General features: G+C 32.3%; 1 protein-coding gene across 5 annotated transcripts in view; it reads right to left on the bottom strand.

Annotated features, from left to right (window-relative positions):
* The window catches only part of PRKD1 (protein kinase D1), a 415,044-nt gene that overhangs the window by 46,437 nt on the left and 356,285 nt on the right, over positions 1 to 12,322 (bottom strand). For all 5 annotated transcript variants that reach the window (XM_001364580.4, XM_001364651.4, XM_056810441.1 and 2 more), the window contains 4 exons: positions 11,528 to 11,807; positions 10,506 to 10,558; positions 8,281 to 8,353; positions 3,858 to 3,964 (listed from right to left, as the gene is read on the bottom strand). In XM_001364580.4, the coding sequence (XP_001364617.1) occupies positions 3,858 to 3,964; positions 8,281 to 8,353; positions 10,506 to 10,558; positions 11,528 to 11,807 (513 nt within the window). The remainder of the gene's footprint in view (positions 1 to 3,857; positions 3,965 to 8,280; positions 8,354 to 10,505; positions 10,559 to 11,527; positions 11,808 to 12,322) is intronic.

Genomic DNA, 12,322 nt, shown 5'->3' with positions numbered 1-12,322 from the left:
ATAAAACAATTTTCAGCAGCTCCACTAATTAACTTCCAAAGTATAGCAATATTAAATTGTTCCCAGATGATGTGGGAAAAAGCCACAATGTTACAAATGAGACATATCTGTTACAGCAGAAATGTCTTATTTTTTAGTGTTTGACCATTTGAAAATAGATTAGAAGTTCTATTCACTTGGCTTCACATTATAAAACTTCTTAAGAAAAGTCTCCAAGTATTAGGTAGAATGATTTTTTTTAATTAATGGGAGGAGTAAATCTATATTTCTTCTGTTATTTTCTATACATGTCAATAAAACTGTTCAAACCATGTATGAATTCAATTTTAGTCATGGCCTTTGCAGACTGAAGAAAACCTTTCCACTCTCTCTCCTCTCAAGAAGAAGTATGTAAGTTCCTAGAGGGACAGGGACTGTCTCACTTTTTGATTTGGATTCCTAAGAATAAAAAAATTGCTATCCACAAAAGGAGAGGAATAGGAGTAGGTATGTGATATTACTTAATAATATGTCACATAAAAGGCAATTAATTTTGATTTATTGATTGATTTTGGGAATTTCTAGGTCAGGAAACTTGCTCTATCAATGTAATTTGACATCTTTTCTGCAACTTATATTCTGCAGACTTTACTACCAGAACTAAGCTGCACTTTCTCTCTGTCCCTTTGATCTCTTTTTCCTGTTGGTGAGTTCCTCTCAGAACCTCAATTTTGAGGAATGGCCTAGATTAACTATCTTTTTTTTTCCTACAATTTTCACCATCATGTACCATGTCATTTTCCATCCTGTTCATCAGTTCTTCAGCTTCCTTTTTTATGTTGTCTTCTCCCATTAGAATGTAAGCTTCTTGAGGGCTGGGACCATCTTTTTGTTTTTATTTGTACCTCCCAGTACTTAGAACAGTTCCTGGCACATAATGAATATTTAATAAAGGAGAATTGACTTGCTTTGATCATCCTGGAGCATAGCAAAGTTAGCCCAGGGTCATGTAGCTGACATATGTGTAAAATAGAAAATTTGAAGAGTTGAATAAAAAGTTGATCTGCAAGTCAGCCAGGTTTTCTTGGCTTATAGGGTCAATTTTCTATCCACAGTACCACACTGTTTATTACATAGTAGGTGTTTGATAGATGCTTGCTGAATAATTAATTGACTGAAAATTAATTATATTAAAAAATATAATTATATATGGAATATATATATATGTAATAGAATGGAATATAATTATATTCCAAGTATACTCAAATTCTGTTGTACTTATGGTAAAAATAGAGGGTACTACCCAGTCAAAGAATAGTCTTTTTTTCCGAGGCAGTGGTTAAATCTTATTCCAAGAAAACAGAAGCCCTGATTATTGAATAATTAGTCAACCTGAAAAATATAGCTTCGACAAGACCACCAAGTTTCAATGAGTCAGAAATTGTTTCTTTTTTAAGTTAGAAAAACTAAGTATTAATAACACCAATTATATATGATCAACTGTGAAAGACTTTACTATTTTCATCAATACTTTTGTATTTGTATTTGTATCCAAGACAATTCTGAAGGACTTATGATGAAACATGAAATCTACCTCCAGAGAAAGAAGTGACATTGTAGTTTGAATGCAAATCAAAAGCAAACTATTTTTTACTTTATTTTCTTCATTTTTATATGGGTCTTTTTATTTAAACCCTTACCTTCTGTCTTGGAATTAATACTGTGTATTGGTTTCAAGGCAGAAGAGTGGTAAGGGCTAGGCAATGGGGCTAAAGTGACTTGCCCAGGGTCACACAGCTGGGAAGTGTCTGAGGCCAGATTTGAAACTAGGACCTCCCATCTGTAGGCCTGACTCTCAATCCATTGAGCTACCCAGCTGCACCCTATATGGATCTTTTTCTACTACATAACCAATATGAAAATATTTTTTGCAAGTATCACATGTATAATCTATATCAAATTGCTGACTATCTCAGAGATGGGTAGGGATGGGAGAGAATTTAGAATAGAAAAAAAATCTTAAAACTAACATTAAAAATGTCTTTACATGTAATTGGGAAAAAATAAATGAAAGAAAAGTTTAAAAAAAAGAAAAATTAAGTGTTGTTTGTTTTTTTTTTAAAGAAAATCCCCTTCTATATTAGAAGCCAAGAATGGATCCTCTTGAAAAAACAAAAGGATGTCATGGTTAAGTTAACATTGAGTACTAAGACCAATGGTACTAAGACCAATGGTACAGTAAAAGTTTCTAAGGTGTCACTGGAGAAATTACAAGTCATATCCAAGGGACAAAACTGGAATTTTAATAACACCAAAATCTAAAGTTAAATAGATTGTGTGCCTGTAGTGTGTCTGGCAGCAATCTAATGAACGTTTTGGAGCAGAGGAGTCACTCAGAGCCCAAAAGAGAGGTGAATCAACCCAGAACAGAAACCAAAAAGTCAACGCTTCTATGTCAATTAGTACTGGAAGAAGGCGATGAGTGGCTGCTATACTTCAAGCACTGGTGAGTCAGGAAGATCTACTCTCATGATAACTAAGAATGATAATGTCAATAAGTTGTTGTTGTTAAATAATGACCAAGTCTAATGTACCAAGAGTAGATGGGTAGGCAGTTTATGCTATGTTACCACTGAATATATATGTACTGAAAATCTTGGAATAGAAATACTTCCTTTAAGAATAATCAGTTTTTCTTAGATGCCTTGTACAAAATCTGGGGCACAGTAGAAGTGAATTGACTGAAATATCTTCCCAGAGACAGAACTTTTAAGTTTAGTCATTCTGGGTCTGTTGCATATGTGAACCTTGCCCAAGTCAGCTATGAAATTGCTTCTTGATCCTCTGAAAGCTGACAGTTGTTAATAGTTGAAGCAATAAGTAGGGGCATCTGAGATATTGTGATAGCAATCAGCATTGCATTATAGGATATCTCTTAAACATTGTGAATATCAGCAGCAAATACAATTATTCAGTTTTTGGTTTGCAAACAATAAGACTATTGTTTATTATATATTGAATTATATATTGGATATACCATTAAATGACAAGAGTTAGTGGACCATGTGTATATTTACATAAGTAAAGAGAAATGAAGGGTATTAAAGCAAACTATGAAGAAAATGGGCATTTGGAGCCTTGAATTTTCCAGACAGGATCTCTACATTGATCAAATTCACTAAATAACTGTCTAATGGTCTAGATCTATTTCTTTTTCCTTTCCTTGAAGATACTGTCTTAATGTTTGTTAATAGTTATAAATGTTATGCAGAAAGAAATTATTCCTTTCACAAGATCCTGGACTTTTTCATTCACTGGTGGGGGCAAGAGGAAGTGTGAGGAGGTGCAGGAGAGGGTGAAATGAGAGGCAAAAGCAAGTGACTTGCTTAAGATAAAAGGAAAAGGAAACATGCTGAGAGATACTTAGAGGATTAATAATATGCAGGCGATCTGATTTCCAGGCTTCTTTTACTCATCTACCTCATACTGCTGACAGTGATGTACACAATGGTATATAATTATCTCAGCATAAAGGAGGTATGTTTATTAAGGCAAGGTCATTGATAATGTGGTATAAAATGGTCTCAGCACGTCCATAGTGGACACATGTTGAAATGCTACACTTGAAATTAGTGTTCATGATATAACACTATTAAAACCCTCAAATTAAAGATCTTTGTGGGCACAGCTGCTCCCTGTCCCTAGGAAACAACTAAGTAGACAATTCTTACACTGTGGTTTACTATATCCCTATTCTGTTACTTTAAGATGATACCATACGACTGAGCCATAAATATGTAGGTAATAAGTCATTTTAAAATAGTTTTAGTAGTCAGTCAAATATTTATACATTATCTTTACATCCTAAATTAGAGTACCTGTAAAATTGCAACCTCATTGCGAAGTTGACTTTCTTGTTTTGTTGGAAATCTTAATTTATCAATTATTTTAATAGCCACATCTCTTCCTGTTTTGCGATGTTTTCCTAGAAAAGAAAGAAATAAGGGACAATGTTAACAAAAAAAATAAATTGCTTGTTCTCATAGCTTAAGTGAATCCCATCTTGGCAAATAAATTTGTTAGGATTATTTGGGATGCTGCAGAATTTTTGTAGCTTTAGTGGGTGTTCCCTGAAAAGTTTTGAGGTCTGGATGACCACTGAGAGCCCTTCTAACTCTAAATGTATGATTCTATTAAGTGGACTGTTTTTGTTTTCTCATGTTATGAAGAAAATCAAAGAAAGAAACTATGTATATTCTGGGATTACAATGTTAAAAACCAGAATCTTCTCATGAAAGGAATAACTTCCCTAATCATGGATTCATATCCAAAATGATTTTGTTGTCTGGTCAAATTAAGTTAGATTCTGTAACCTAATATTCAAAGACATGGTTTACAATTATCTATAATTCGGATCACAAATATTTGCATTTGAAAACACAGGAAAATATCAATTCCAGTAAGAAAGTAGTGAAGTCTCATGGCTTAAGACCTTGATAGTGGTATTAGATGAAAAGTGGCAGTAGACATGAGTCGCTACCTTCAGTTACTAACCATGTCATAAAGAGGAAACAGAATAAGACATAAAGAATGAAGGAGAGGAAAATTAGAATGAATGTGAAAGACTGGAAGCCAGTGGAAAACCAGAGTCAAGAGAATATCTGAGATTCTGGGAATCTAGGTTATACATTAATGGAGCAGGGAAGAATTGAATATTTTTATTCCTAGGATGTCAGAGAAATCATTGGCTACTAATATGAGGTCACTGAGATAAATCCATGGTGATATCCCATAATATACTTTGGAATTTATTTCCCCTTATAATCCTTTTTTTGCTTTTCCTTATAAAAATAAAATATAAAAAGTCAAGTTCATAGAATCATAGATTTTGAGGTAGAAGCTCAGAATCCATCTAATCCAACTCTCTGATTTGATAGTTGAGGAAAATGAGGCCCTGAACAGAGTAAAGTGATTTTTTTCAAGGTCACACAGAAAATAAATATGATGTAAAGGATAAAATAGAATAAATAGGATGAAAATCAAGGTTTTGTGATTGTAAATCATAAGTATCCTTTCCTCTGCAGAATTAAGGTTGCCTTAAAGAAAGCTGTTGATTATACACTCTGGTAGAACATCATCAAATATTTTTTTTCCTAAATTGAATGCAGACTACAAAGTTTATTTTTTAAACTGGAAATAGTACTGGAATTGGATATTTTAAGGTATTCAGAAAGGAATTTGAGCTTGTTTATTTTTAATTAAGTGTGATTTTGTTGGTGTGGGTGCTCTCTTCACTGATGCAAATTTCTCTGCAACATAGTAGACAGTCTTCATTAGTTTTTCAGCAGAAAAAAATTCATCATCCCATAACTAAGTTTTTCTTAGACAAGCTGGTCCTTAAATAATAGACATTCATTCTATCATTAGGTTTATACTTTAAAGCCTTTTTAGACTTGTAATAATATATAGCCTAACATAGCACAGAAAAGAGCCATATAGGAAAATAATATTTATTTCACAAAATTTTATTTTGAACTTAACCAAAAGATAATTTCCAAGTACAGAGGAACATAAAATTAAATATGAATTTGTCAATATATTTCATATAACTTTTAAAAAGTAAAAATTATACATGTTACATTCAAAACTGTCCTATTTATTTATACTTCCTTCTGATCTTCTGTCTGCATTTTAATATATATATATAAATATATAAATATTTATATATATATATATATTCCTATGTTTTTCATGACTGCACATGTATAATTGAAATTGAAGTGCTTGCCTTCTCAAGGAGGGGTAAGTGATGGGAGGAAGAGAGATTTCAGAAGTCAAAACTAAAAGGTTAAACATGTTTATTTTCAGGGTATTTGGGGAAAAAAGTCTTCCTGAATTGAGGCCCAGTATTCTATTCCCTTAATTGTGACAGTCTTTAAATGTCTTGATCTTCTACTCTTCAATATATCTTGAAGATATATCACAAAATTGTTTCAAAATCTTCTATGTATCTTTATATCTTTTCTATAGTCTTGGGTCTATTTCAATTGCTATTTATATTTTTAAAATTTTCTTTAATGTCATTTCTATTCAGGCTGAGTCAATGTGCTTATTTTGGAGACTAGCACTCTACCAGTTAAACTTCTGTATGAAATGGTGATGATCCATTTTCATGTTTTATCCTTTATCTATTTCACATTTCTTCCCATGAATAGTTAACCTGAATAGGTTGAGCTGTTTTAGCTGCTTGCAAAGTCTTCTGATTTTTATCTTGGTTTGGTACTGATTTTTAACTTTTGCTCTAACTGCTTGACTTTCTGACTGTATGCATGAGACTAATTTTGAAATGAACCCCACATAGATTCATATTATATTTGCTATCTGCTAATACATGGTTGATTCATATCCATGGTGCCCAGTCTTTTCCTGGTCCAATACCTCTTGGCTCTGTTCTTTATTTAAATTTCTTTTTTTCCCCAATATATTAATTTTCTTCCCCCTTCAACTCTCTTCCCAAACCCAAAACTGGGAAAAACAATGAAAAACAAGATGACTAAAGTAAAATCCTTGTAACAAATATGCATAGGCAAGAGCATGTCCAAAAATATGTATCTCATTATCTATATTTAGTTCATTAGTTGTCAGGTGAAGAGCTACATTTCTTAACATCAGTCCTCTGGAATCATGGTGGGTCACTTTGATCATAATTCTAATGTCTTTAAAAGTTGTTCATTATTACAAGGTTGTTGTGATAGCACAAACTGTTCTCTTGGTTCTGTTTACTTCCTTTTGCATCACTTAATTGAAAGTTTCTCTGAAATCCATCCCATTTTTATAGAACAATAAATAGTATTCTAACACACATAAATATATACACACAATAATTTAGTCCATTGTTCCATAATTAATGGGCATTTCCCAAGTTTTTAATTATTTGCTAAACCCCAAAAAGAGCTGCTAGAAATAATTATGTACATATATATTTATTTGTTTGTTTGTTTTTTCTCTTCTGTGTGAGGGTCTAATAGTGGAACCTCTGGGGAAGAAGGTAGAAACTCAAACTGACTTTAATTTTTTATTTAGTTCTTGAGGAGAACTTGAGACTTCTGATCATTCTTTAACATTTTAGCTTCTTTTGTTTCTTGACCCTACACAATACTGTCCAGGTTTTATTTCCTTCTTTATACTTTGCAATGAAATCATTGAAGTTATATAAATAAATTATGTTCACTTGGTTTGGATAATTTTGTTAACCTTCCCATAGAATTTCTCTAATTCTTTATTCTTAGCAATATATATATATATACATATATATATCCACAAATTATAAAATGTATATTGTTATATTTTTGCTCATGTCCCGAATGCACACTACAAAGCAAGACTGAATATGTCTTAAAGTGGTGTTTTCTCTTGTCTTGGGATAGTGTCCATTCTTTTTGTTAACCTTAGCTTTCCTAAGCCTTCTGATTTTTTTTGTGCTGAGAATGTGACTATATTGGGGGAAAAAAAGGAGAAAAATATTTAGGTGTTATTGTGACTAAATCCTGACAGTTTTAGAGCTATTAAAGCCTAATTGAAGGAAAATATTCAAATAACCTGATGAAAATTTACATGATATTTTTTCTGGTCATTTTGATGAGTATTTCACAATTGATTCAATTTTGTCAAAGATGACTGAATTAAATTAACTGAGCAATTGTAAGCTATACCTGAATCGATCCTAAAGTAACCCGTTAAAATATGTGCTATACATACATGTACACACACAAACATATCTATGTATATAAAATATGTCTATTCATTTGAACCCATGGTTTCAGCTGTGTGGAAAGTTTCTCCACTGATAAAGATCAACAACTCATCTCATAACCTAAAGTTTTACAGAATTACATGAGAAGTTAAAGATTTTCTGTGGTAAAAAAGTTATTATGTCAGAGTGACTTGAACTAGGTCTCTCTATATCCAAGGCATCATAACTTCCTCTCATTTTTGTCACAAATATATATATCTCTATATGTAGATAAAATAGGTATCTATATCTAGTTATTAAACAAGTAGTATATATGTCTTCCTATATTGCTTTCTATAGAAAGATTCTGTTAATTATAGACCTAGCACTTATTTAGAAAGACCTGTGTGCCTTGAATTGCATTTTTCCTGCCTGAGGATCCTTGAAGACTTTGATGACATGTTAATCACCATCTTCAGCCTCCAGCATAATACATAATAATGTGTGGAATGAATATGTGTTTAGAATTTTTAAATCAACAAGTTAAAGTATTTGGTAAATGTTCTTACCTCCATAAACGATCCCAAACTGTCCAGAACCCAGCACTTCATCTGGAAAGATCTGATATACTGTGCTAATGTCCTGTTGGCACAAGCACAATATATACCAACTATTAGCTAGAGGCAAAAATGTTATATCTGATCAAAGAAAAAAGTATTTTGAAAACATTGCTTTAATGAGAAATATTCAACATCAAAGGATATCTGTATCTCTCTATACACATATATGTATGTGTGTGTATTTTCCAAGCTTATATGGCTAAGTGTCTGATAGTTTTAAACCTTAATAAGTAAACAGTGTGGTATGGCTGTCAAACAAACAAACAAACAAACAAACAAACTCCAAACCCCAAACCTATTGTCTATATTCTCATTAAGGATGGAAGGAAATTAACATTTATTAAGCACTTGCTACATGCCAGGCACTGTGCTAATCATTTTACACATTTTTTCTCATTTAATCCTTACAACAACCCTGGGTGGTAGATGTTATTATGATTCCTATTTTACAGTTGAGGAAACTGAGGCAGACAATGGTTAATTGTCTTGCCCAGGCTCTTACACCTAGTCTGAGGCAGGATGTGAATTCATGTCTTTCTGACTCCAGGTCCAGGACTCTACCCACCGTACCACAATCTATGTCTTGGGAGTATTTAATGAAGAAAAGGGAGATAACATCTAGAATATACTATGATCAATTCTACACAACAGAACTGAGGAAAGGCATTACTATAAGCTGGAGAATATTTAGTGAAGAATCAGAAGGACAGTGATGGCAATTCTGTCAAAAAGAAAAAAAGGAACCAGAAGGAACCAGAGGGAATTAAGTTTGCAAAAAACATGATCTAGATGAAATGATCATGATTACTGTTTTCAACTATTTGAAGACCATCATTCAGGAGGAACATTACATTTGTTCTCCTTGGTTCCCAAAATCTGAACTAGGAATAATGCCTGAAAGGCACTGATGTAAGATTTGGGAAGGTGAGAACTGACTTGAAGACAATGAATAAAAAATACATCATGGAAAGACATCAGGAAGCTTAGTAATTCTCTTTTTGAAAGTCATAGAATCTCACGAGTTCAAAATGTCCTCAGACTCTCTATTACAGCTGTTTTCACCTGAATCAAGAATATCTCTATTAGACCACAGAGTGGTCATTCAACCTCTGACAATCTTTAGAATTGGGAAGCTCATTACCTCCAAAGGTTGCTCATTCTATTTGGGAAGGTCTAATAGGAATATGTTCTTTATATCAAGCTACAGTCTTGGTTAAGGATTTACTTTCTACCTTTTTCTGGGGTACATCAGAGACCTAACATTCTTAAAAGTTGACTTTTAGCTCAGATTACAAGAACTCATTCCATCTTTTTTTTGGAGACACTAAATGTCACATAATCACTATGAAAGCTTGTAAAAATGTCCATCAAGTTATAAAACTTAAGCAAAGGGTGGAATATGTATATATATATATATGTATATATATATATATGTATATATATAAACACACACACATATATATGCACACACACAGAGCATATATTAGATATAAAGACTATATAGAGGGACTATACACTCATACATTTCTATATATTTTTATATAAATTATATATATATACATATATATGTATATATATAGACAGAGACAGAGACAGAGAGACAGAGACAGAGAGACAGGGACAGAGAGAACCAGTGCTAATCAATGTTTTGGATTATTTTGGCATTATTTCTGTTTTCCTTAAAAGCCAACATGTTTTCTTCACCTGAAATATTAGGATATATAAGAATTAGGTTCAATTGAAGTCCTTGATTCTTAGTATTCATGGGACCTTGGAAAAGCCACTTAAATTTGTTGACTTAATTTCCTCATCTACAAAATCAGAATATCAGATTAGATAAACCTTGAGGTAATTTCTAGGCTCTATATATACTGGTCCTGTGATATTACTATCATTTTTACAAATAGAAAAACCTAGTCCCAAAGTTCTTAATCAAGTTGTTCCAAATCATTTAATAATAATTACATTAATATAATGCTTTAAGGTTTGTAAGACTTTTCTGAGAACAAACCTGTAAGGTAAATATTTTGAGTATTATTATCCCCATTTTACAAATGATGAAATGAAGGCCCAAATGACTTGTCCAAGGTCACAGAACACTGTAGAGGTCATCTTTTTTTCTCTTTTTTAGAACAATTTCCCAAGTTTTGAAAAATTAATTCTCGAATACTCACCACATTTTCTTGAATCTGACAGTTTGATACAGAGATACTGATGGATATGTCTCCTGATATTAAACACATGAAAAGAAAATAATAAAGAAGATGTCTGGAGTAAATGGTAAAGAAAAGTGACAAACTATATTGCATATCTACTTTTAAGTAAATAAGAGCAATTAGATTTTCTAAAAAAATATATATTAGATAATTTTTATCTCCCTGCAATTACAGGATTACTTTTTATAAGTTTTTATTTCACAGTTTTTTAGCATCTGTGTTAGGAAAGACAGGAAAGAAAAACTGGAAGAATAGGTCAATAAATGTATCACATTTACTTTCAAATGTGAGGCATATGCACCAACTTCATGATTAGGAGAGCTATAGGAAATTTTTAAAAGAAACCACTGTTTTGGAGAAAATGGGCCTCAAAATTATACATTTTTCTCATTTTTCTTCAGTGCCTCCATGCAGCTGATTTATGACACTATGTTCCTATGCTGCTTATGGGTAAACTATCACCTGGGGACAGAGTGTCATTCCTTAAGTTTTTGGGCACCTATTGTGTGCAGAGCACCATGGTGGGTAGGATTGAAGGAAGTATTTCACATTGATTCTGTCTAAGTCAGCAGAGCTCTTTCACACCTGCCACTATCAGAAAGGACAAATCATTTTCTCCTTTCATGCACAGTAGACCTAGATTGTTGCTGCTGCTTCAAACAAGCAAAAATAATTCACATAAATCTGCCACCAGTTTATTAAATGATTTTTGAAATGTTTATATTAAAATAGAACTTAAAAAAACGTATACCAAGATGCCAAATGTTTCTAACTTTAGGGTTAAATTCTTTCTAAATTCTTTCTAAGTGAGTATTTTTTTTTGAAGTGAGTATTCATTTTACTTATTGGAACACCAAAGCAACTCATGGAGAGTCAACATAAGGAACAGGACTACCATCTTTTTATAGCATTCCTAATCAAAGTGGCATGTTTCTATAAGCAAGTTATATGTAGTGAAACAGAATGAAAGTCAGACTTACTGTGCAAACTGGGTCCAGATCCTGGTGATGCTCCCTTTGGGATGACAGGCATAAGAGCATGTTGAATGGCCATTTCCCACATTCTGGCCACATCGGCGCCAGTTCCACTGGTAAGTATGCTGTTGTTTGATGGAGGGCTTGAGGGACTGACTACATTTTCTCCCACATAGTAGACTACATGTTCTGTAGTGATTTCAAAACAATGGGGGTTGGCCCCACTAGGAATTAAAGAGAAAGTTTTTGCAGGTTCCAGGGATAAAATTTCAGATAATGGAATTTCCTATGGAATAAATAGATTGTTATATGTAGATTATCAAAAACATGTAAACTGAAATAATTTTTAAAAATCCTTCTAGAACATACCAATAGACATTACCAAAAAGGAAACATTACTTATCATTTACATTGTAGATAGGTATTTAATTTTTTTAAATTAGCATTTTTATCATATTCTAACCAGCATTATAATCTTCATTCTATAGGAGACACAAGTAATTTTCCAACTCTACAAAGACTAAATGAGCTCTTGAATTGCTATTATTTTAATATCCATAAAAATAATGAGTAATTTAAATGAAAAACACTATAGGTGAAGTGTACAGAAACTTAAAATTTTTCTAAATTCATTTAGTGAAACATTATTTTTAAAGTATTCTGAAAAATTATGAAAATAAGACCAGTGTTTCTAAATTATAATTGTTCCTGCAACATAAAAAGACCAGTAAGTAATTCTTAGTAGAAGTTGTTTAGAGAAATACTAGTCTTTGCTGGATAACACATCATTGTTCCTTTCCC

This window comes from Monodelphis domestica, chromosome 1, assembly GCF_027887165.1.
Source record: "Monodelphis domestica isolate mMonDom1 chromosome 1, mMonDom1.pri, whole genome shotgun sequence".
In the NCBI taxonomy this organism is placed as follows: domain Eukaryota; kingdom Metazoa; phylum Chordata; class Mammalia; order Didelphimorphia; family Didelphidae; genus Monodelphis; species Monodelphis domestica.
Note: the sequence above shows the minus strand (reverse complement) of the source record. Positions and strands in the feature narration are given on the sequence as shown.